Raw genomic sequence first — 23,984 nt, forward strand, 5'->3', positions numbered from 1 at the left:
AAATACAACTCCAAATCAGAAAAAAGTAAGAACCGTTTAAGTTACAAGATTCTAAGTTGCATCTCAAAGGTTAATAAAATCTAATCTCTAAATGTTAATATTGGTTCTATTCTGTTCAGGTCTTTAGACTTTTTTTGTTTCAAATAATAATGTTGTTTTATATAGTTTTATAACTGAATATTGTGTTGTATTGTGTTATAATGTGTTGTCTAAAAATGTATATAAAACATAACTAAATTTGTTGTATTTAATACTTTTCATTTCATGCAAAACTGCTTTAGATGACAATAATCTAACATTCAAAATAAGTTTTTATTTGTAATATATTTTGTTACATTATAAATGTATTTTGATATAAAAACAGGGGTGCCCAGACCCAGTTCGGGAGGGCCGGTGTCCTGCATAGTTTACCTCTAACCCCAATCAAGCTCTTATCAAATAAATAAGCACAATTGGCTTCTTTTAAAACATAAACAGCATGTTTTAAAAGAAGCCAGTTGTGTTTATTTATTAGATGAGAAATACAGTAAAAAAACATCTTACTGTTTCCAAACTTTAGATTACTTTTTTTAATTTGATTTGGTCCAAACAAACCAAGACAGCCTAACTGCTAATGTAAACACATGCCAAGGTTAAACTACACTATCTACCATCTATAGTTGTCTCTAGGGCTGTGCGATTTGGGGAAAAATATCTAATTGCTATTTTTTTTAACAGATATTGCGATTTTGATTTGCAATTTAATTTTGTAGTCAAGCTTCAGCTCAATCTTCTGTATCATAGCTTCTTACTGCTAAAATGCAGTGAGTGTTAGTAAAAAAGGAACTGAAAATATATGAACTAACTCCAAGCTTTATTAAAATTTGTTTATAAATATTCAGAAATTAAAAAATTCTCTACCGCAAACAGTAGTGAGTTATGGTATAAGTTATCTCCTGGTGCCTTCGTGATGTCTTTTCATATGGTATAACAGCTACAAACAACTCTGAAATTGTACTTTGCTGTTACTTGCTACTAGATTGAGTAACACCAGCAATACTTTTAGTTGACTTTTTAACTGGACGCTCCTCATAAAGCTGCCTGTGGTGCTTTTTTAGGTGCTGGTTGTTGTAATTTCTTTGTGCTGTGACAACAATTCTGCGACAGCTCTTACAAATAACCTGTTTTTATTCAGTGTCTGTGATTTTGAAACCAAAATATTCCCATATTACCGACATGCTGTTTTTCTTTGATATGAATTCATCTGTTACTGCTTCTGAAGTGGCAGACACCTTCATCCAACTTGTCCACGCTTTCCTGTTTGTTTTATTGTGGGCATTCCGCATAGTTCGGTCGCACAATTCTGATTTGGCAGAACAAAAGTGTGCTCACTCAATTGGCTAGTAAGACTGTCACACACAGACGGCAGTCAAGCATTTGCTCTGGGTGGGGTAAATTATATAATACATATACATTTCATATTGCAGCCTTTTTTGATTAATCACACACCACTAGTTGTCTCTGTAATATTTGTAGATGATATTATGGGAAGGTTGGTGAAATGTTTGGCAACTTGATTTGCTTTTGGTTTTCAGCAGCATTTTTGTTTACTAAAATTACAGGTAGCACCAGCTACACTGTACAGTTACAGTGATCTCATACTAACATTAGTAGACATTCAGTGTTGTAAAACTGAATCTTGACTGTTTGACAAGCTTGCGTAGGACGACATTGCGAAACCTTTCTAAACTCATTCACTTGTTTCAGGTGCTGTTGTTTTTTCAAGAGGAGGAAGAGGAAAGCGCTCCAGCGGCACAAGTGAGGAACATCTTTGAAACGTTAAAAGTCACTGGTGCGTTTAAAGAAAAAACTAAAAAGAAAAAAAAAACTAAAGTAAAAGACTTGAGCTGAAACGTGGAGCAACTCCCTCCCTTTCTGTCTCTGCTCCACTTCAGAACAGAAAGTCACTGCCTCACTTTCGGCATCCGCTCAGAGAGACTCACCTCAGTACTCGGACACTCTTTCTAAAGAAACTATTCAGTGGAACAAATAAATATATTTGTACAATGTGGGACACCAGAGGAGACTTCAGTGGTCAGATATAAGACGAAATATATACGTTATGTGACTTAAACCCAGATGGACTGTTTAAACTTGTATTTTAGAAAACCATTATTTGAGAACTTAAAGGCAAGCAGACTCGCATACACGTACACACACACACAGACATCCGTTCACCTTGACACACTGGCTGGATGAGTGAGTGAGTGATGTGCTCCATGGTGTTTTCTTTTCTTATTTTTTATTATTATAATGGGATCAATATCTGCGAGGAAAGACTGAAGGAGAAATGTACATCGGAATCAGACAAACCAATTGTGTAAATTGTCTTTCCTTTTTTCTCTCATTTTATTTTTGTAATTTAAAGAAGTTGTTTTGAAGATCTGCTCTCCTTGAATTGAACAGTTTTATCTATGTTGTAGAAAGTGTGAACTTTTTTTTTTTTTTAACTCGCTCCTAGTGTTCATTTTCTCTCTCTTTCTTTTTACTTCCTCGTTTTTTCTGTTGATGTGGATGAGGAGGTTGCACACAGTGGCTGGTCTCAGGTACTGTGGGAGATGGAGAGAAACAAAAACGTCACCTCTCCTCTGTGAATTGCACTTTTAGGGAGGAAAAAAAACAAAACAAAAAAAAAACGCAAACCGTTATGCCATTGAAATGAACGGGAATAAACGCAAGACGTGGGATCATTTACACAGCAGGCTGGTCTCTCCCAAAGGGACGAAAGTGATTCTCTCAGTCAAACTTGTGCTTTTGTTGTTTTTCGCTTTAGATTATGTTACCTGGGAATCATAGTTTGTGCCTTTCCAAGTAAACATTTAACACTAACGTGTCCCTCTCTACGATTCCTATCCAGGTGAGGCATCCACGGCCCTCTCAGATGGTTTGTTCTGCGCTCCATGCCAGTTATTTGAGTCTGTTGGCATTTCTCAGATTTCTTTTTCACTGTTGTAAAGTGTATCATAGCAAAGCTCCATGACTGCGAGTCTGTGGGTTTATTCGCAGTAACAGAGGTTGCCTATCAGAGTGAGGATGTGTATTGATTTACATACCTATTAAATGTTGCTTTTCTTCTATGCCTCATAAGATGGTACAACGTGTCTGTGGGTAATTTTGGGTATTATTTAAGCAGCATGAGAGATATTATGTAACAATATAGAGGCGCTTGCTGTGATTCACCAGGATGTGGTGCCAGAGGTCACTTGTGGCCTTTTTTTTTTTTTTTTTTGCACATAAGCTGCGTAAAACAATTCAGTATTGGAGTGACATAAAAGCAGGTGGCTTTACACTCTTGTAGATTTCACTGTATGATGATAAAACAGTATATTTTTATACTTTCAAAAATTACTTCTCTTTTCTTGTAGGTAATGTAGAACCAGTCAGTTGTGACATCCTGTGATTTATTCAATCATTAACCGCTTTAGAACAGACTGAGGAAACATGAATGGGCTGTTTTTGAGCAGCTGCTTTTAACTATTTATAAACGGTTTGTTCGAGATTTACTTGATATGAAGAACTAAGTCTTACTAAGTAAGAACTAAGTCTTATTACTGTGTATCAGATATTTTAGTGTTTTACTAGACTAAATATTAACTAGACCGTGGTCTTTATAAAATGTTTAAAATGAGTTTAAAATGTTATAAAATAAGTTTAAAATATGTTATAAAATAAGGTGTGAATACTATTGGTCTTCATGGGTATAAATAATACTTTGGTGTAGCACATCTGTTTCAAGTTAGACATGAAGAGAAATTAAGTCATTCCACAGGTTGAGGGTATAAGAGTTCATGTTTAAAGATGTAAAATTTATCAATACTTTGATTCATAAAATAAAAACAGAATTAAAATAAATATTTTGAGCTAAATATAAAATAAACATCTGATAATTATAATAGAAAAATGTTAAATAATAATTAAATTAATTGTAATGAAACAAAAATGATACAATTAATTATAAAAATGTTAAGATATGCAAAAGAAAACAGTACAACTGGTAGAACTTTCATTTTTTATTTAAACCAAATAGTTTCCAAATAATAATTCCTTTATTCATATTTTGAGGTCAGTGACATGATTAGACAATGTATTGTCTTTTATGTATCCTTGTTTTGGCAATTAATAATCCTACTGCATGATTTATTATCCCACTGTAACTAGTCACGTCACAGATAAAATCATTCAAAATAGTCTACCTCAGACATTCTTCACATTTATGATTTCGTGAATGGATGGCTGCAGTTTCGCCAGATCACGCTGAATAACTGACTATAAAAGACATTGTAGAGATTTAGTGGTGGTAGAATTTCAAATTTATAGTCATGCCTGTGACTATATTTCATATGCGTTTTTTAAGGTTTCATATTAAATATTGAAAAATAGAAATAATATAAAATAAATTTAACAAAAAAATTGAACACTAATGTAATGTTAAGATGTGTAAAAGAAAACAGTACTACAATTGGTGAACTTCTTTTTTTTCTTTTTTTTTTTTTATGAACTAAAAGGTTTCCAAATAATAATTTGTTTTCCTATATTGAGGTCAATGACATCTAAAAGATAGAAAACTGGAGATTACATTATTATTAGACAATGCATTGTCTTTCAGGTCTCCTTGTTTCGGCAATTAATACTCGTGCTGCATTGTTTTAGTTTCCAGCTGTAGCCTACTAATAATGTCACAGAATCAATCCTTCAAAATACCTCAGACAGTCTTCATACATACAATCCTTATCATTTTGTGAATGGAATGCTGTAGTTTTGCTGAAAAACTGACTTTAGGCTATTTTATAAAAAAAAATTAAAGATTTAGTCGAATAATTAATATTTATATTTCAAATTTATAGTCATGCCTGTGACCAGGGAAGGGCAAAAATACATTGAAATGTATTTTAAAATAAAAGACCAAATACCTCCTTTATAGGTGTATCAAAATACAAAACAAAATACAGCAGCCACAAATGTATCAAAATAAAATACTGTGTTGTATTTTAAAATACTACAAATTACTTTTACAAGTAATCAGAAACCTTCGTTGCAAACCTTCCATGAATAGGCCTGTTTGATCAATCCCTTCACTGTTAAATGTGAAGTAAACCATATTTGATAGCCAAAGCTTTTTTCAGAGCACGATTTAGCCTTCTCTGCCAACTTGTTCACCTATACTCTTACTGTATATGAGTAGATATCTACATTTTTTTTATTTGTTTTTTATTCATTTAGTATATATTTTTACAAATTTCATACAGAAAGCCCTGCTCAATGTCTCCACCCATTGTGTGGGCAGTAAAATTGATATAATCTTTGAATAATGATTATTCAACCTCTTAACATTCTTATATTTTAAAAGGGTGATATATGAAGTGTTTAATTTTTTCACATTTTTTTTTCCACATAATTTTTCGTAAATCATTTTTTTTTTGCGATTGAACTCTTCAATAGGCCTACTTAATGTGTATGATTTCTAAAAACTAAAAAACTCAGTTTTAGTCATTTCCATATGGAATATCCATATAATTTCTTCAATGCACAACATAAAATCGTGATATCTCAAAATGACAAAATGGAATTATCAATTTTTGCAAATAAACTCTTCATATATATCCTGCTGATGCCGTTTAACCAGAGTCAGGTATTTTTGACTAGTCTGTAGGGACTGAATTGCTGTATTATTAAATGTTAGTGTTTCATTTATTGTCCCACTTTGATATCTTTAAGCAGACAACTTTCCTCATTAACTGTACTACTGGGAATTTAAACAGCCAGTGAAGTATTGTAGGTATCGCCATGATGTGATGCATAACTTCCTTCCATACTCCAAACATTGACCCCCTTCAATATAAAATTTCTGTTCTGATCTCAAGCCTAGGCAAATAACTGAAAGTACCAATCAGCGGCCGCATTTGTAGTCATCATGTAGACTTCTTTCAAAGTATTTTACAGTGTTTTGAAACTACTAAAATACAAGACTGAAGTATTTTGAAGCAAAATATTAATATAATATTAAATATTAATATTATACATTTTCATAAACCCTATTAAATACAAATGACAAAATACTATTTTGTATTTGAAATACGTGTATCATAAATACTGCCCATCCCTGACTGCGACTATAGTTTATATGCGTTATATTGGGTTTCATATTAAATATTGAAAAATTAATAATTATCAAAAATGAAACACTAATGTATAGAGGAAAAATAACGAATGAAATCCCGCTCCTTTTGAACCGGACACGCGTTGAAGAAGTCACGTGTTATCAGACAAACAAAACATCGCGCGTCACAGATCACGTGCTTTCAGCAAAAAACGAATCAAGTCGATAACCTTTTACATTTTGATATTTTTCAAACAATATTTTACATCGGATGTGACACCATCGCTGCATATAATTCTTCCGAGATTGAAAAATCGGAGCTAGCGGTCAACTGATTAAAGAGAGTGCTGAAATGTCAGTTCGCGCCTCCTCCATCGTCACACATTTACAAGTCAGCTGACCAAAAATCCAGAGCATCTGACGGCGGCAGGTACAGAAGATGAGGGACCCGGAGCCTTGAACTCCACACAGACTCGTTATTGCTGTCCCTGCGGCGAGGAGGAAGCCGGAGAGGACACAATATGCTGAGCTGGATTAAAGGGAATAGACATTTCTAGCTGGCCGGGGGTTCAGTGTGTCGCCTTCATCATGCCGGACTCCTCCGAAGCCTCTCTGCCCGTAATCAGGCGCTTGAGTTACTCAGTGGGGCATTTTCTCAACGACCTGTGCGCCTCTATGTGGTTTACATACCTGCTGGTGTTTTACCATTCAGTGCTCGGCTTTGAGAACACATACGCGGGGGTGCTGCTACTGGTGGGGCAGATAGCGGACGGGGTTTGTACACCGCTCATCGGCTACGAGTCTGACCGGACGCCCGGCTGCGGCACCTACGGAAAGAGGAAGACATGGCATCTAGTCGGTGAGTGACGTCGTACTTAAAGGGATAGTTCACCCAAAAATTATAGTTTACTCAGCAGTTACTCGCAGACTTAAGTGGTTCAAAACATTTGTGGGTTTCTTTCTTCTGTTAAACATAAAATAATATACTTTGAAGAGTGTTTGGAAACCTGTAAACATTAATTTTGTAGTATTAGTGTTTCAGGTTTCTTTAAATTAACTTATTTTGTGTTCAACAGAAGAAAGAAAATCATAAAGGTTTGGAACCATTTGAGAGGGAGTAAATTTTCATCTCTGGATGATTTATTCCTTTAAAGAGAGACACGTGACTTTTCCCATATCAGACCTGTGACTTTCAAAAGTAGGATGTTAGGACTTAAAAATCGCTTTGGCTGCACATTTTTCATGAGTTAATGCTGACAAAGTTTCTTTTCTTTTTTTAGTGAACAGTTTTTTTTTGAAGAGATGGTCCCAGCTAACTATTTTCATTAGCCTCGGTTTTTTAGCCTGGAAGCCTTGCATAGAACGTTCCTTCTAGGTTAGGACAACGTTTCCTGAACGTTTTCTTTTAGGTTCTTTCAGTTATTAAAATGTATACATGTTAAGCATTTCCAGGGCTTTCTTATTTGGTTCCTTAAAAATAGCCCACATAGGAACCAAATGGAAGCTTTAGGTGAATGCTCTGTGTTTTCTGGAGTTCACCCAAAAATCCTGTTACTTTCCTCACCCTCTGGTCATACAGAAATCACCAGCTAGCTGCACTTTAATGTTAAAATGAACAAATACAGACAAAACAAAATGAATACCTGTGACTCCTGATGAAACATTGATTTCTTAAGATAAGATGTGAGTGATCGGTCTAGGCAAGAAGCTGAACATTATTTAGAGAACTATTACTTTTAACCCCCAGCATCCTGAGTATATTTACAACAGTCTGTGAGTTGATGCTGCGTGTTTACTGCTACATGTATAGGTTGCAGCATCCAGAATATTCACAAGTACAATTTTATTGGACAATATAACATGTAATTTCTGTTGCAAATGCACTGTAATCCAACATAATTCAACAGTTGTGAATAAGCTCAGTGATAGTGTTATAAATAATGTTCAGTTTCTTTCACAGACTGAAGATTTCACATCATAAGACCTGAATGTATTGTCTACTGGTATTTATTTCGTTTTGCCTTCATATGTTTGTGGCAGGCATGGCATGATAACCATTTTCTAGGTGTACCACGGTTTGGCAAAGTCAAGATTTTAAAACCACCAAACCATCTATGGTAAATGTAAGCTTTTTTATTTACGTTTTTAAAATTTTTTTTTTTAGGACAACACTATCTCCAACAGAAAATATATCCAAAGATGCTGTTTTAAATTGTAAAGAAATCTGTGTTTTTGAAACAAATGAAGACGGCAGAAATCAGTGATTCATTTAAATTATGTAGCCTGACATGTTTACTGTTCCTAAATATTTTAAATGTTTCTCAAAATAAAATATATTGTTTTCAAAGGGGAAAAAAGTTTTAGTTTTTTTACCCAGACATTTAAAAAGAACCTATTTTAGAGCAGTAATCACGATACCGTCAATCTGTGATATATTTATCCAAGGTTATCATACCGTCAGAATCGGTCCATGCCTAGTTTGTAGACCCTCAAATTGGCGTTAGCCATAGACTTGAATTTTAAGAATCACCAATGACCACAATCTAAGCTTAAAATCCTCCTTATTGTCCTACTGAAGAAAATATTTTACATGAAGGAGAGTAAATAAAGAGCACAAGGGAGTGACATTTTTGTGTAAACTATAGCTACGTATTTTATCAGATGTGATCTACATCCTCACATACTACTTATTTTTTTATATAGGGACCATCAGCGTCCTCCTATCATTCCCCTTCATATTTAACCAGTGCCTTGGCTGTGATCTAAACACTCCACAGTGGGTCAGTGTCACCTACTTCGCCCCCTTCATCATCATCTTCCAGTTTGGATGGGCGGCCACCCAGATTTCCCATCTGTCCCTCATTCCTGAGCTGGTGTCGTGTGAGCATGAGAAAGTGGAGCTCACTGCATACAGGTAAGGTCATGCATCTCTGCATGTGTAATGATTAACTGCTCTTGTGATGCCGGTTTGGAGGACTTTGCCTGCAGTGAGCGAAATGATGTATTTTTTAATGACATTTTGATTGTGTCTGTCAGGTATGCCTTTACGGTGATAGCCAACATCACAGTGTATGCAGTGGCATGGCTGTTGTTTCATTTCCAGGAAGGAGATGATCCTGCTGTTATGGATAACCTCGGTCCGGTTGACATCCCGGTTTTCAGAGTGAGTGCTCTGCTTTTTTTATTGTGCTGTACTGAACATTTGGTCCTTACAGCATATCTACATTTAAAGGTGTAGTTCACCCACGAATACTGTTTTTGTTATAATTTATTCATTTTCCATATGATTCACACCTGAATGAGTTTCTGTCAAGTATAAATGACTAATATTGGTATCTATAAACGGATTGCAGCTATTGAATACGATAGTTTTGCAAATTTGTATCAAGAGTATTTTTATTGTATTATTATTTAAAATGTGGCTCTGGACCACAAAACAATAAGGGTCGGTCTTTTATTGAGATTAAAATGTCAAGGCTGAATAAATAAACTTTCTTTTATGTTTGGTTTGTTATAATAAAACAATATTTTTCCAAGATACTGTAAAACTGTTTGAAAATCAGGAATCTTGCAGTTAAAAAATCTGAATTTTGAGAAAATTGGTTTAAAAGTTGACCAAATTAAGTTCTTAGCAATGCATATTACATAACAAAAATTCAGTTTTGATACATTTATGTATACTTGAATATTATTCATTAATTTTCTTTTCGGCTTAGTCCCTTTATTAATCTGGGGTCGCCACAGCGGAATGAACCGCCAACTTATCTAGCATATGTTTTACGCAGCGGATGCCCTTTCAGCTGCCACCCATCTCTGGGAAACATCCATACACACTCACTCCCACTCATACACTACGGACAATTTAGCCTACCCAATTCACCTGTACCACATGTCTTTGGACTGTGGGGGAAACCGGAGCACCTAGAGGAAACCTACGCGAACGCAGGGAGAACATGCAAACTCCGCACAGTAACGCCAACTGACCCAGCCAAAACTCGAACCAGCGACCTTCTTGCTGTGAAGCGACAGCACTACCTACTGCGCCACTGCGTCGCCTACTAGAATATTAGAATTTAAAAAAATAAAACAATTAATAATTTTTCTAGCATTATGTTGTTAGCTGTTCCTACAAATATTTCCACGCAATAAGACTTAGTTTGTGTTCCAGGGTCACATCAAAGTCCCTTTAAGGCAAGTAATTTTCACTTGGCGACCATCTTTGAAATGCCTCTCGGGCAGTATGCTCAGGCATCAAATGTATGCTCAATTTGATGTAGGGAAACATCAAATTCTCCAAAACTGTTTGCCAGGCTTACAATTACATTACATATTTGGAACCACCAGTAAAAATAAACAACAACTGCCAGATGTGTTGTTTTTCTAAACATCGAATCAAACAAAATCAGCATTTTTTTCAGGTTGCCCAAGCTAATGCGCATGTGCACTCGAAAGGAACGAGATCACGACACCAACCTCATTTATGGCCGTGTTACACATCATCATCCTCTGGATAATGCTTTGTCAGACGGTGCTGCTCTTTTGAAGTAATTCACAGCTTGGTCTGACGGGGATTCTCTTCCAGAAATGACAGCAACTTTTTGTTTACTAGTTTGTGGGCCGTTTAAGTTGTTGCTGCTCTTATGTGATGTGCTTTTGACAGGATGGACTGTACCTCGCGTTTGTTTCATACAGATTACAAAACCAAAAAAACTTTTGTTTCAAGTGTAGTTGGTTCATTTAAAAGTACAGATTTCAAGCTTTATTTGTATATATTTCTTATGTCTGTAAAGGAAGTATTCGCTGAGATTCCAGCGTGTTTTTTGTCGTAAAAGCACACGTCTGGTCCGAGCTTCTCCCCCAGAGTCTGTCTGTAGCGAATGATGATTAGCTCCTGCACTAGCACATTTGCCATACAACATTCGCCACATTGACCGTTACACTTTTCCCCCTTCAAAACTTCAGTATATGAGTGACCTGTCTTGTGTATTCTCTAGTCTTAGGTCACATGTAGCAACATTTTAATTTGATCACTTTATATTTTATATATATATATTTTTTTAAAGAAGTACAAATTAGAACATGTTTTTTTCCCTTATTCTTGTTGTTACATTTATATAGATTATAATTTGTATAGAGAAAAATTTATTTTTATGGACCAACCTTTTCATTTTCTGTTGACATTTACCTAGTAAGTCATAATACAAGCCTGGTCTTAATGGCTCTAATAAGCTTCATGCAGGAATATCTCTTCACCCTCAGAGTCTGAGTCTCATTGTAGTGGGAATCGGAGCTGTGTTCACGCTGCTGTTTCACCTGGGCACACGGGAGAAGGGCCGTCCTCGTCAGGAGGAGGATGGGTCCAGTCCAGGGGAAAGGCAGCCACTTATTAACAACACCACTGTGGCTCCTCCAGCAAATCTGCTGCACTGGAATAACTGGCTCACACAGCCCTCGTTCTACCAAGTTAGTAATAATCAAAGTTTTAATAATAGCTCCAATCCTGTGGGAATAAAGGATTCCACACCACATCTATAACAATCATGACAAGACAAATCACTGCTGGAATTTACTGTATTGGAATCACTGTCCTATTTTGGATAACCGTAAAAGCACTGACAGACAATCACATAGCATTCTTATTTAATTTAATCAACTAAAATGGCAGGCTATATAGTTTCATATGTGTATAATAAATATAACATTATTGTTTGTCGTTGTGGATGCTGATATAGTAAAAATTGTTATTACCTTTATGATTATTGTTTTTGTCAAAACAACATGTGGTTAATCAAACTCTGGTGTTTAATGGAAAATAAATTTATAAAGTTGATTTGCTAGATACGGTGCATACGTAGTGCATATAATGCTTGGTGGATTTAATGGGACATTGATATTGAGATACTGTGGTTAAGTGCATTTGTAGGCATAAATATTAGTACTGCAGTTTTACATTTAAATAAAATGCATTACTTTTACTGTACAGCTGTCATATTATGGTATGTTTATTTTGTATACTTTGTGCAAAATATTATTTATAGTAACAATCACGATAAAATCACGATTGTTTTATTTATTATTTAATTCACATATAAAAACTTGGGTAAAGGGACATTTAAAAAAAAAAACAGCACATTTCAAATTTTAAGTTAAACGGGGTTTCACCTTAAAAATTGATAGTAAATTCCACAAATAATGTTTTTAAAATTTTATTTCAGGCGTCTGTTTCCAATAAGGAAGCAACTACTGTAAGTTTAAACCCAAGCTCTGAGTTGAGTTACTCTGAGATGGGAAAACTCTGACTTGTGGGTTTCAGATCAGCTGAATAGTGTCAGTTCAGTCTTTTGAGTAGTCTGACTCTGAGTTAAGCTTGGACACCACAGCTATGAAAGCCATTATCAATGATCAATGTAACTTTGATATTATGTTTCACCATGGCAAGAGCATCCATCAAAAAGAAACTAGACAAGTTTAATTCTTAATGTTATAATATCACATTCAGAAAACTTTCAGAATGGTAAGTTATTGAATTTAAAGGCTATTGATTTTTATTGTTTTATGACAAAATAATAATTTAAGTGTTTTTTTCCCTTATTTATTGCAAATGGTCTGCCAACATGGTTAGAAATTTGGCAGCAGGTATAGATTTTTAGTGATAGATCCTTTTTACAGTTAGTGCAAATAAAATTCTAACGTTACTTTAGACTGGAATATTGAGGAGAGCGACCTGCTCTCAAACCTGTTCAATCCTGTTATAAGTGAATTCTCTGTGCTAATCACTTTACTACCTACACCACTGAAATGGTGTCGTATATAACTTTGTATGAAATTTGAAGACAGCTCTACTGTAAAATTGTGCTTGGTAATTGACATTCTTATGTTTCAGATTTTTATTAATAATATTTTCACCACACTGACAGTTTTATTTATTTTTTTATTAAAGTAAAAGAAGATTAAATGTCTAATATCATTTCCTGATAACGAAATGGCATCTTATTTTAGGAATTTTTAAATATTTGTATTTTAAAAATGATCAAATACCTAATAAGAAAAGCTTTTATGTAGTGTGTCTAAATAAATTGTGGTTTTAAACAGCTTCTGCTTCAAAAAGAGAGAGGAGAGTGAAACAAACTCTGGATTTTCTGAAGAAAAAGTTCAGAAGAGTTACCTCGCTTTTAGAAACTGATTTGACATTCTGAAACAGAAAACCCAGAGTTTTCCCTCATTTCAGGGTTAACATACTCTGAGTTTTCACTTATGCTGATATTTTAAATGGACCCCAGGTGATATACAATTGAAGTCAGAATTATTTTTATTTTTTCCCTCAATTTCTGTTTAACTGAGAGATTTTTTTTTACACTTTTCTAAACATAATAGTTTTGATAACTCATTTTTGTTTTTAATAGCTAATTTATTTTATTTTTGTCATGATGACAGTAAATAATATTTGACTAGATATTTTTCAGGACACTTCTATACAGCTTAGTGACATTTAAAGGCTTAACTAGGTTAATTAGGTTAACTAGGCAGGTCAGGGTAATTAGGCAAGTTATTGTATAGCAATGATTTGTTCTGTAGACTATCGAAAAAATATAGCTTAAAGGGGCTAATAATTTTGACCCCCAAATGTTTTTTTTTTTATTAATTCTAGCCGAAATAAAACAAATAAGACTTTCTCCAGAAGAAAAAATATTATCAGACGTACTCTGAAAATTTCCTTGCTCTGTTAAACATCATTTGGGAAATATTTAAAAATAGAAAAAAAATTCAAAGGAGGGCTAATAATTTTGACTTCAACTGTATATTTTCCAAATATAACTGTTCAAGGCATCTAGTGAAAATCCCAGAATTTTTTATATTGTAATATATATTTTGTACCAAAAAGTATCACACTATCACTCTAGACTGTTGTGTGAAAGCCATGACTCTTCAGTGGTTTGTCATGTAATGTGATCTTTAGTCTTTTGTGGTTAAACTCTCAGCCTACAAAGTATTCACTTAATCGCACACTACATTTAGTAACAATCTGTTGAGAAACATTTAGTAACAATCTGAGTTCAAATCTTCTCTAAACTCTGCTTTTTTACTCAGGTTGCATTGCTTTATATGTCCACCAGACTGATAGTAAACCTGTCACAAACATACATATCCATGTATCTCACCTACACACTACTGCTGCCAAAGGTAAGACAGAAGGAATATTTCCCTCTATTTTTAATTCAACAACCAAGTACAAAAGAAAGAAATAAAGGCTGTGATCTCTGATTGTCCTGTGCCTTGTTTCTTGCAGAATTACATAGCCACTATTCCTCTGGTCATGTTCCTGAGTGGCTTTGCTTCCTCTTTTATTATGAAGCCTGTCAGCAAGCTTATAGGCAAATGTGTGAGTATTAATGTACATTTGTGTCCCATGGTCGAAATATCTCCCATGTTTCCATTATTTAACATTCTAGAGATAGCAGTCATTATTGCTGTCTCATATGCTGTAAGTGTGATCATGTTTATGAGTCAAGCACACATATGAACACTGTCATAAAGTCGTAATTTTCATTGAGGAGACATGATTTTTTTTTCTTTCAGCTTAGAGTTTATGACTTGCAGATACACAAATGGAGGGTCATATCCACTTTTTTTTCCAAGAAAGAGAGGGAGTGAAATTTAAAGGGATACTGTAGTTAATCAAAAACTGAAAATTCTGTCTTCTACTTGACCTTCACTTTTCACAAATAAGTTTTTCTTTTTCCTGTTGAACAAAACATTTTTTATTTTATAGTTATTTTGAAAAATGTTGGAAACCTGGCACTGTTAACTCGAGTTGACTTGACTAAAAGTTTTAAGAGAATTTACTGCAGAGCTTTTTTAGTTGACTTAACTTAAATTGAGTCAAGTGGAGTGCTTGGTTTAAAAGTTGAGTCAGCTCAAAAAAGGTGTGCAGCAAGTTGCCTTACAATTTTAAGTTGAGCCAACTTTTTTTTTACTTCCATAGTATTTGTTTTTCTTACTATGGGAGTTACTGGTTTCCAACATTCTTAAAAATATATTCTTTTGCATTCAACAGAAAAAAGTATTTTTGGTTGAACTATCCCTTTAAATGTGCAGAGACTTCCGGTTTCATTCACTGCCATTCGTTTTAGCCATTCAAAACGGCTCTTATGTTATCTTTATGTTATCTTTATCTTTATGTTGCAAACTGGTATTTAATTATCATAAGATTAAATTTTTTGTGTGCTGTCAGTGTCAAACTTGTTTGTAGTTTTTTATTCACCCATAGTGGCAAATGACTTGTAATTTTAAAACCTTCACAGAAATAATAACTTGCTTCCACATTTCAAAATAAGGTAGTGGATACCTATCTGATGAGCAGTTTTTTTAGGCAGTAGTGCAAAAAACTTGTGAAAAAGAGAACAAAATATAAAGTTGCCCTTTTGACAGATTTACCAGCATCACGTTTTAATACTTCCTGTTTTATTCCAAGTAAAAATGCTGAACATAACTGGCACACTATTTCACAATTGGTATGAAAAATGTATACATTTATTTGGATTATGAGAATATGAAAAACACAAAGGCCTTTTTTGTCTTTTAAAATTATTTTTTTTGCTTCAAAGTCTCATTCTGTTCACAACGATGTAAGTGAAGAAGACCCTTTGATATAGTTTTATTTTCATTTTTGTTTGATTCTAATTTACAGAATCCAGTAGTGCAGGGGTTTTCAATGGTTCCGATCCCTTGGGCCTTCAAATATAATAAAATGTAAAAGGCATCTGAATAGCTGATTGTAAAAAGAATTTATAAAGGACTGTACTATACTGTACTGTTAAAATTAACATTATAAATGGGCTTTAAATATTATTTGGAAGATATTTAGTTTTTATAAAGCCGTTTACATGTATTAACAGATTCATTTATTAATTTAATTATGTGTCTTTTATTTTTAGTGTAAAATATAGTTTAATTTGTTTTATTCCAATTTACATTTATCAGTTTTAATTTACCCAGGGACCGTACCTGCCAACACTCCCGTTTTTCCTGGGAGTCTCTTGTATTTCAGACCCATCTCCTGCCACCCTCCCTCCTTTTGTTATTTCTCACACAAAATTCCCGTAATTTATCAATCTACTTGAGATTCACTGGTCTTTTCCAACAAAGGATTTGGATTAATATCGTTATTCTTGTTTCTCAATAATAGATGACCTATTTTCTGGGTCTGCTGCTGATTCTGGCATTCTCCTATTGGGTGCTGCTGGACACACACATGGGGGATAAGGTGTATGGGGCAGCGGTGCTGCTGGGAGTGGGCTCTGCCACCATCCTGGTCATGTCTCTTGCCATGACAGCTGAACTCATAGGAGATCAGACAGTAAGTGTTGATCAAGCACGTGCTATCAAACAAATGTTTTTGTCTGTGTGTTACACACTTTAATAGTAATGCACGATTGAACTTGTACAGGTTGTCCGCGGGGTCTTCGAAAATTCAAAAGCAAAATTTTAGGCCTTAAAAAGTTAAATTCACTGAATTATTCTGTTCTAGGTCTTAAAACATTTTAAACGGGTCTTAATTTTCCTCTGTCCAAGTAAAGCTACCCAATCAGTCCAACATCCATCCAATCACCAACAGTCATTTTATACTGTAGATATTTATATATACCAGTGTGTAATATATATATTTTTAACATATATTATAATTTATATACAAGATATTATTATATTGTATTATATTAATTAAGAAATACAGTTTTAACATTGCTAAAAAAAAGAAACATGTTGAAGAAATGTATATACAAGTAGTTTTCTTGTTTTGACACATTAAAATACGTGGCTAAGAAATGACTAAGTTAAATTTTTTTTTGTTGCTGATGTGGCAAGCAAAAAAACAACAACAACTGGGCCACTAGAAAAACTCCTTAGTGTTTAGCTCTGTACAAGTCTAAATTTGTATTCATGATGGTCTTAAAAAGGTCTTAAAAGCTCTTAAACTTGACTTGATGGAACCTGCAGGAACCCTGTTGTAAAATGCTATAAAATGCCAATAATCAAAAGTACAATCCTTTTTTGCTCACGCTTTACAATAAGGTTGCCTTGACATTGATTAGGGTGATTTTGTAGCAAGTGCGTCTGCATAAAATTCAAACTATACAAAATAAGATCAATTAAGTCACAGAGGAAGACAATAGAACAAAGATAAAATAAAACAGGGCTTGATGGTTTCAGAAACTCAGTAAACACAATTCATCTGTGTTAAAGTGGGAAACCTTATATGCCAAAATGGGTTAATTTTGCTGGACCTCTTCCTGTCACAGGCCTTAAAAACACATACAAATAACATTTTTACTATTAGATTAGGTTGTGTTATATTAATCCTATTATGACATTGCAGATCCTGCGACGTGACTATTGCAGATGTGCACATTGCAATATTGATGCTGAAACAATATATTGTGCAGCCCTACATTTAACTAACCCTAACCAATGAGAGCTTATTGGAAAGTCTTACAGCATTGTACTTTTAATATCCTTATGAAAATGCTTAAAATATGGTAACCATGAGCATTTGTGTACAATAAAGCCCTATACACAAATGTAGAGTTCGTTTTCCTCTTAAAATAAAACCTCTTTTTATGCAGCTTAGGTCAATATCATGATTATACAGGGTGTTTGATTGATACCGTGACCATCATATGCCTACTTCAGACTGACTAGTTTTATGAATGTTCAAATGTCTGACTTCTTTTCCTCTTGACAGCATAGTGGGGCTTTTGTTTATGGAGCGATGAGCTTTACAGACAAAGTAGCCAATGGTCTGGGAGTGATGATCATTCAGACGCTACACCCTTGCCGGTAAGTGTATATTTTGCCTGCTTACTTGCATGGATGCATAAGAGAAATGCGCTTTTGATTATTTAATGTGTGTGTTTTCTCTCATCCAGCACAATGGTCTGCTGTCCAGCCTGTGTGTGGTATTACCACTATGTCATGGTCATCGTCAGCGGTGGAGTGGCCGTTTTAGCAGCGCTGAGCCTCTGCACGATCCTTATCTGGCCTATAAAGATTGTGCACTGTAAGACACTCGACACTCCTTTTACACATGCACTTCCTCTTTGACCTGCTGTGTTTAATCGTGTTACTCGATGACTGATTCTCCTCATGGCTGATGTGTTGTTTTGTATTTCAGTATCTAAGCGAGGTCATATGAACGGTTCAATAAACGGCAGTGGCTCGAAGGGTGAGGGTCACATGTCAGCCTCTCAATTAACAATCAAAAATCTGAACCGAAAAGTGATTTTTGTTTTCTTTTCACCTTAGAAACAATTATAAACAACATCAATCATCAACCAGGGGTCATATCATGACGTCTTGTTCTTTTGAGTGAAAGAGTCAAGCTACATCAATTTGAATGTGTGTAAACCAGATTTATTATGAATGGTGATTAAAATAATTCTTTGAAGTAATTTAAAGCTAATCCAACCCTTAAGGAATTGATAATAATATAGGATATGAGTCTGTTAAATATTGTAGTTAAGAGGGTGAAGAAAATGAAAAGTTTACGATAAATGAAATATTGTATTATATGTTGATGATAAAAAATTGAATGATATGATATGCTCCCTTTAACCCTTGTGCGTCAAAGAGGACAAATATAGTGCCAGCGTAATTGAGTATATTGAGAAATGAATATTTTTTCCATTTCTCAGTGAATATAGGCAATTTATTTTGGAGCATTTAAACAAAACAGATTTATTAAACAGATATATTTATTAAAATAATATTTTAGTCACCAAACATCTTTAGAAATTGAAAGATAATACAATTAAATTCAAGCAAAATATTGCAAAAGTAAATTGCAACCTACAAAATTTCAACTTAAATTTGACTTTTTTTTTTTTGCTTCTCTTGATTTTTCCTCTTTTTTTAATTTGTATTTAATATTTTTCTATAACATATAACTTTGTGTGTACTAGTTTCTGGACCGTTATCGTAAGTTATTTTGTTGGATAAGCTCCAGATATGGCTTCAGTACTGACTAAACAAATGTATATGCACAAATATAATATTGTACAGCTTCCTATTAAAAATATCAATTTAAAAGAGAGATTTGTGAAGGGTGTACTCATGAGGTATGCTTAGCACTGTACATTTGTGTCAAAATCATACAACTATCTATTTAATGTATTATTATTTGATAACGCTTTACAAAAAGGTTGTGTTAATGATAGGTAATGTATTTACTATCACTCAACAAATTATTTACAATACTTTATTACAGTATTTGTTAATGTTAGTTAATGAAAATAAAGTTGTTCATGTTAACTAATGTTAACAAGCATTCATTAGAATTTTAATAATGCATTAATATTAATATTTTATATAATAATTTGTACACTTTGACTGACCTAGATTTCTTAGTCCTGATAACTATGAAAAATGTGTTCATTTTAATAATAAATTTTATTTACAGATTGTTTATATAATGTTTGCTTAATGTTTTTATAAAAAAGGTAAAATAGTTAACAAAACAAAAACTCATTTTCTCAAATACTAAAGGATACACAGATGTATTTTTCATTAGATTCTTGGATAAGTCACTGATTAGAAACATTCTTTTTGTCTGCAATGTTACATTGAAAAAATAAGCAAAACAAAAGTGATGCTCATACGCATGCAAATTTCACAGTATATGCAGAGAAAAACTGATATCTATGTCCATACAAAGCCATAAGTATAGGAACATCATTTAAATCAATTGCATTGCTCAAAAGCAGAAAACAAAAAATTGAACAATTGTTCCACAAGCCAAACTTAAAAATAACTTTTAATAATTGTAATACATTTTGAAGCGACACTGTGGCTCAGTGGTTAGCGCTGTCACCTCACAGCAAGGTCGCTGGTTCGAGTCCCGGCTTAGCCAGTTGGCATTTCTGTGTGGAGTTTGCATGTTCTCCCAGCGTTAGTGTGGGTTTCCTCCAGGTCCCCCGGTTTCCCCCGAAGTCCAAAGAAATCCGGTATAGGTGAATTGAATAAACTATATTGGCCATAGTGTATGTGTGTGTGAATTAGTGTATGTGTGTTTGGGTGTTTCCCAGTGCTGGGTTGCAGCTGAAAGGGGAATCTGCTGTGTAAAACGTATGCTGGATAAGTTGGCGGTTCATTCCACTGTGGTGACCCCTGATAAATCAAGCGACTAAGCCGAAGCGAAATGAATGAATGCATTTTGAAGCTTTGCCAACAAAATGAAATCCTGCTAGAAATGATGACTTGTTGTTTAAATGACACTGGGATTAAATATTGTTGTTTTAATGGGGATGTGTTGTCCTGAAGGTCATGAGAAGAACTTTATTTTGTACCTTGTGTAAAAACTGATTAAATAAAAGTGCATTAACAGCCAAAATGATCACAAAAAAGTCAAATAACAAAAGAAAAAAATGTCTTGAAGAATGCTCAAGGGTTTAAAGTATTTATTTATTTATTTATTTATTTATTTACTTGTTTATTTTATTTATTTATTGCAATTAATAAAATATTGATTTCATGCATTTAGGCTACCTTTCCAAAAAAATTATTTTGATGTCATATCAGTAATGCTTTGTAAGAAGTCTCTTCTGCTCACCAAGGCTTCATAAAATACAGTAAAATGGTAATCTTGAAATATTGTTACAATTTAACTATTTGAATGTATTTTTAAAATATTCTTTCTTTTGTGATTGCAAATCAACATTTTTTTCAGCAGTATTTAACATATTATCCTTTTAAAGTTATTCTAATTAGGGCCGCACAAAAAGATGTTTCAGTATACATATCACAATGTAATCATTCACAATAGTCACATCGCCAACACCCACAACCTTGAGTCTGGATTATAACTTATCACTTGCACGTTTCTATGGTCTCTAACTATATAAGGATTTTAAAAGCATTCATGCATAAGTAATTGTAGTTTGTAACATTAATATTGATTGATTATTTATACAACAAAGTCTATGCAGTGTTATTTTTATGCTTGATTATTGAGTTACTGTATACCTGAATACTTGTTAGACTCTTTCGAAAAACATGGAAAAACACATTTAGGTTTTTTCTTTATTGTATTTAGCTATGCTTGAAGATTGTTCGTTATATTTTATGCAGATGCACACTCCCATAGAGAATTAATCTAAAATTAGAAATTATTTCCAAACAGAGCTATTCAAGTCATCAGGTAAAATTGTATTCTTATCGCTATTTATATCGCAGAATAACAAAATAGCGCAATGTTCAGTTCTTCTAATATCGTCAGCCCTTATTCTAATATAGAGACTTTTTATTTAAGGAACATCTCCAGTTATTATAAATGTTAAAAACTGTAGTGCTCCTGAATGCCTTTGTGGAAACCATGATTTTGATTTTCTCCAGGATTATTAAATTAATTCCAACTTGTTAAATTGAAATATTTTAAATTACTGGTCAATTTAATGTGGCCTTGGTGAAAGAAATTTTGTAAAAAAACAAGGAATGTTTCTTTTGTATTTTAAACCTGTCACATCTAAAATGTGTTTCTCCACGCTGTGTTTCTGTAGATCTTCCTGAAGTGGCTGGCCTGATGGAAAGTGATCGAGAGGATTCAGAGAGTTCCGAACAGCCTTCAGTCAACTGAACACACAGTAGAGGCTCTTCAGATCCCATGCAGAGACACTTTGGTTGACTTTTCCATCACAGGGTTTGAAGGTTAGATCAGGTTTTGATCCAGAATAATCTTTCACACAGGCAAATGTTTGCGAATTAAGTCTATACAGCACTTATATCTTCACAAATAAGGGAATTTCAAGATCCAGGTTTCATCTCGTGTTCATTGAGAGCCAAAGATGTGCTGAGATTATCTAGGTGAAATTGTTTTTGTTATGGCATTTATTTGTTTTCACTAAACCCAGCAGTCTTATAGACACACTTCATAAAGGGACTAACATTATTATATTGTTGTTATTTTTATTATTTGACAATTGTTTTTATTTATGATTATATATTGAGTTCAGATATTTAAATCATGAAATTTAAGGGAATCTATTTACAGAAAGCACTTATCATAACGGATTGCAAAACTACAGAGGTTTTAATGTAATTATCAACGCAAAGTGCATGCTTTCATTTCAGAAGAGGCTTTAAATGAACACATCTAAGGGAATTCTTGGAAGAAAAATGGGAAGATTATGTTTTAAATCAAGGACAAAAAGCCATGTGTTGCCATTTCAAGATGTATATTAAGAGGACGAGATTCTGTTATCACTCAATCTGTTTTTTTCTTCTTCTGTTAAACCCAAAAGAAGATATTTTGAAAAATGTTGGTATCTGAAAATTTATTGGTTACCATTGACTTACATAGGATTTGTCATACTATGGAAGTCAATGGTGTTCATCAACTGGAAGTGGAAGTCGATGGTGACCATTAACTGGAAGTGGAAATCAATGGTGACCAATTATTCTGGAAGTGAACTACTCTTTATATTTTTCCAAAATGATGTGCAATTTTTTCCCCAGGAACCACTAGCTATTTTTTTTTTCAAATATACATAATTGTTTTCATACGAAAGACGTGTCTGACATGATTTCTGTTCATATCATTTTCTGAACAGAATAAATGTTCTTTATGAACGGACATTTCCGTATCTTGCTTTGATACATTGTAAGTAGTTACTGATTAGCACGAATGCAGTGTCAGAGTGAGTCGTTGCATCTGGTCACCTGATCTTGCGTGATGCTCAAGGCTTTTAAAGCGCACATCATAAAAGCTGTTCCTCATATAAATAAACTTAAATACAGTCAATTTATTGTGGAATCAGTTAAACAAATTATCTGAATGTTTGTAAAATCAAAGACTTGTATTTCATTTTATATTTAAAGTCTTGTTCAAAACAGCTTTTAAATAAAAGTGTTTTTTTAATTGTACAATGTCTGGGAAAACTGAATCAGATTCTTGAATCGGAAATCAAGTAATACACACTGCAGATTTTTAATGGAAAATTATGCATTAAAATGACCAAAAGTAAGTTTAAAGATGCTTATAATGCTACAAAAGTTGTTTTATGCTCTGCTTAATGTTTAATTGTAAATATTAATGTATTATAAGTTAACTTTGCCAAAAAAATCCTGAAAGTAAAAAAGCATATTTAATGAATAATTTGCTTCTAGAATAGCAAAACAAACAAAAACAATTGTGAGTTTTTTTTTTTTTTTTTTTTTTTTTTTTTAACAGTATTACTGCATTTACTCTATTTTTGGTCAAATAAATGCAGCCTTAGTGAGTGAAATATTAATAATAACATTTTCTGTTGTCAAAACCAGCAATACATCAAACACAAATAGAGCTGGTGAATAAGTGTAACCTCTGTTTTATCACTATTCGAACAATAAAAATGATTAGCTATCAATGATTTTTATCCAAGATATGGATTTATTATACAGGCAATATGGTCTCAGTATATTGACAGTTAATATAAATCTTTAAAGCTGACTCAATGGGATAAAATGGAAGGGTCCAAATACTGCGCCTTGAGGGATACCAGAAGAAACTTATCCAATATCAGATTCTTATTTACCTAAAATTACTTGCTGTCTGATAAATCTAGACAAATAATTATATCTAACCCAGCTAAATGCCTAAAAACTGAATCAATGCAGTGAAATAAGAATCTAATTGACATACACTTACCAACCACTTTATTAGGTACACATTACTAGTACTGGGTTGGACCCCTTTTGCCTTCAGAACTGCCTTAATACTTTATGGCATAGATTCAACAAGGCACTGGAAATATTCCTCAGAGGTTTTGGTCCATATTGACATGATAGTATCTCCCAGTTGCTGCAGATTTGTCGGCTGCAC

General features: G+C 33.6%; 2 protein-coding genes across 5 annotated transcripts in view; both read left to right on the top strand.

Annotated features, from left to right (window-relative positions):
* The window catches only part of csnk1g2a (casein kinase 1, gamma 2a), a 38,491-nt gene extending 35,365 nt beyond the window's left edge, over positions 1 to 3,126 (top strand). For both annotated transcript variants that reach the window (XM_056475173.1, XM_056475179.1), the window contains one exon: positions 1,747 to 3,126. In XM_056475173.1, coding sequence (XP_056331148.1) covers positions 1,747 to 1,801 — 55 coding nt within the window. In that variant the 3' untranslated portion in view covers positions 1,802 to 3,126. The remainder of the gene's footprint in view (positions 1 to 1,746) is intronic.
* A 3,331-nt stretch (positions 3,127 to 6,457) lies between these two features.
* mfsd12a (major facilitator superfamily domain containing 12a) lies at positions 6,458 to 23,050 on the top strand. 3 transcript variants are annotated; one of them, XM_056475198.1, is made up of 12 exons: positions 6,458 to 6,995; positions 8,840 to 9,050; positions 9,173 to 9,299; positions 11,396 to 11,599; positions 14,225 to 14,317; positions 14,424 to 14,516; positions 16,323 to 16,493; positions 17,877 to 17,971; positions 18,061 to 18,191; positions 18,306 to 18,356; positions 18,437 to 18,529; positions 21,685 to 21,775. In XM_056475198.1, the coding sequence occupies exons 1-11, from the start codon at positions 6,725 to 6,727 to the stop codon at positions 18,481 to 18,483; spliced, it is 1,494 nt and encodes a 497-aa protein (XP_056331173.1). In that variant the 5' UTR covers positions 6,458 to 6,724; the 3' UTR covers positions 18,484 to 18,529; positions 21,685 to 21,775. The 3 variants fall into 3 exon arrangements, with proteins under 3 accessions (XP_056331173.1, XP_056331165.1, XP_056331181.1); XM_056475190.1 differs by lacking the exon at positions 18,437 to 18,529 and having other exon boundaries at positions 6,460 to 6,995; positions 21,685 to 23,050; XM_056475206.1 differs by lacking the exons at positions 18,306 to 18,356; positions 18,437 to 18,529 and having other exon boundaries at positions 6,462 to 6,995; positions 21,685 to 23,050.
* The last annotated feature ends 934 nt before the right edge of the window (positions 23,051 to 23,984 follow it).

Source organism: Danio aesculapii, chromosome 2, assembly GCF_903798145.1.
Source record: "Danio aesculapii chromosome 2, fDanAes4.1, whole genome shotgun sequence".
Taxonomy (NCBI): domain Eukaryota; kingdom Metazoa; phylum Chordata; class Actinopteri; order Cypriniformes; family Danionidae; genus Danio; species Danio aesculapii.

Coding starts and splice junctions, on each gene's coding strand:
- mfsd12a (XM_056475190.1), top strand. CDS start 6,725: ATGCCGGACTCCTCCGAAGCCTCTCTGCCCGTAATCAGGCGCTTGAGT. Junction 9,300..11,395: donor TTGACATCCCGGTTTTCAGA/GTGAGTGCTCTG, acceptor CTTCACCCTCAG/AGTCTGAGTCTCATTGTAGT. Junction 16,494..17,876: donor AACTCATAGGAGATCAGACA/GTAAGTGTTGAT, acceptor TCCTCTTGACAG/CATAGTGGGGCTTTTGTTTA.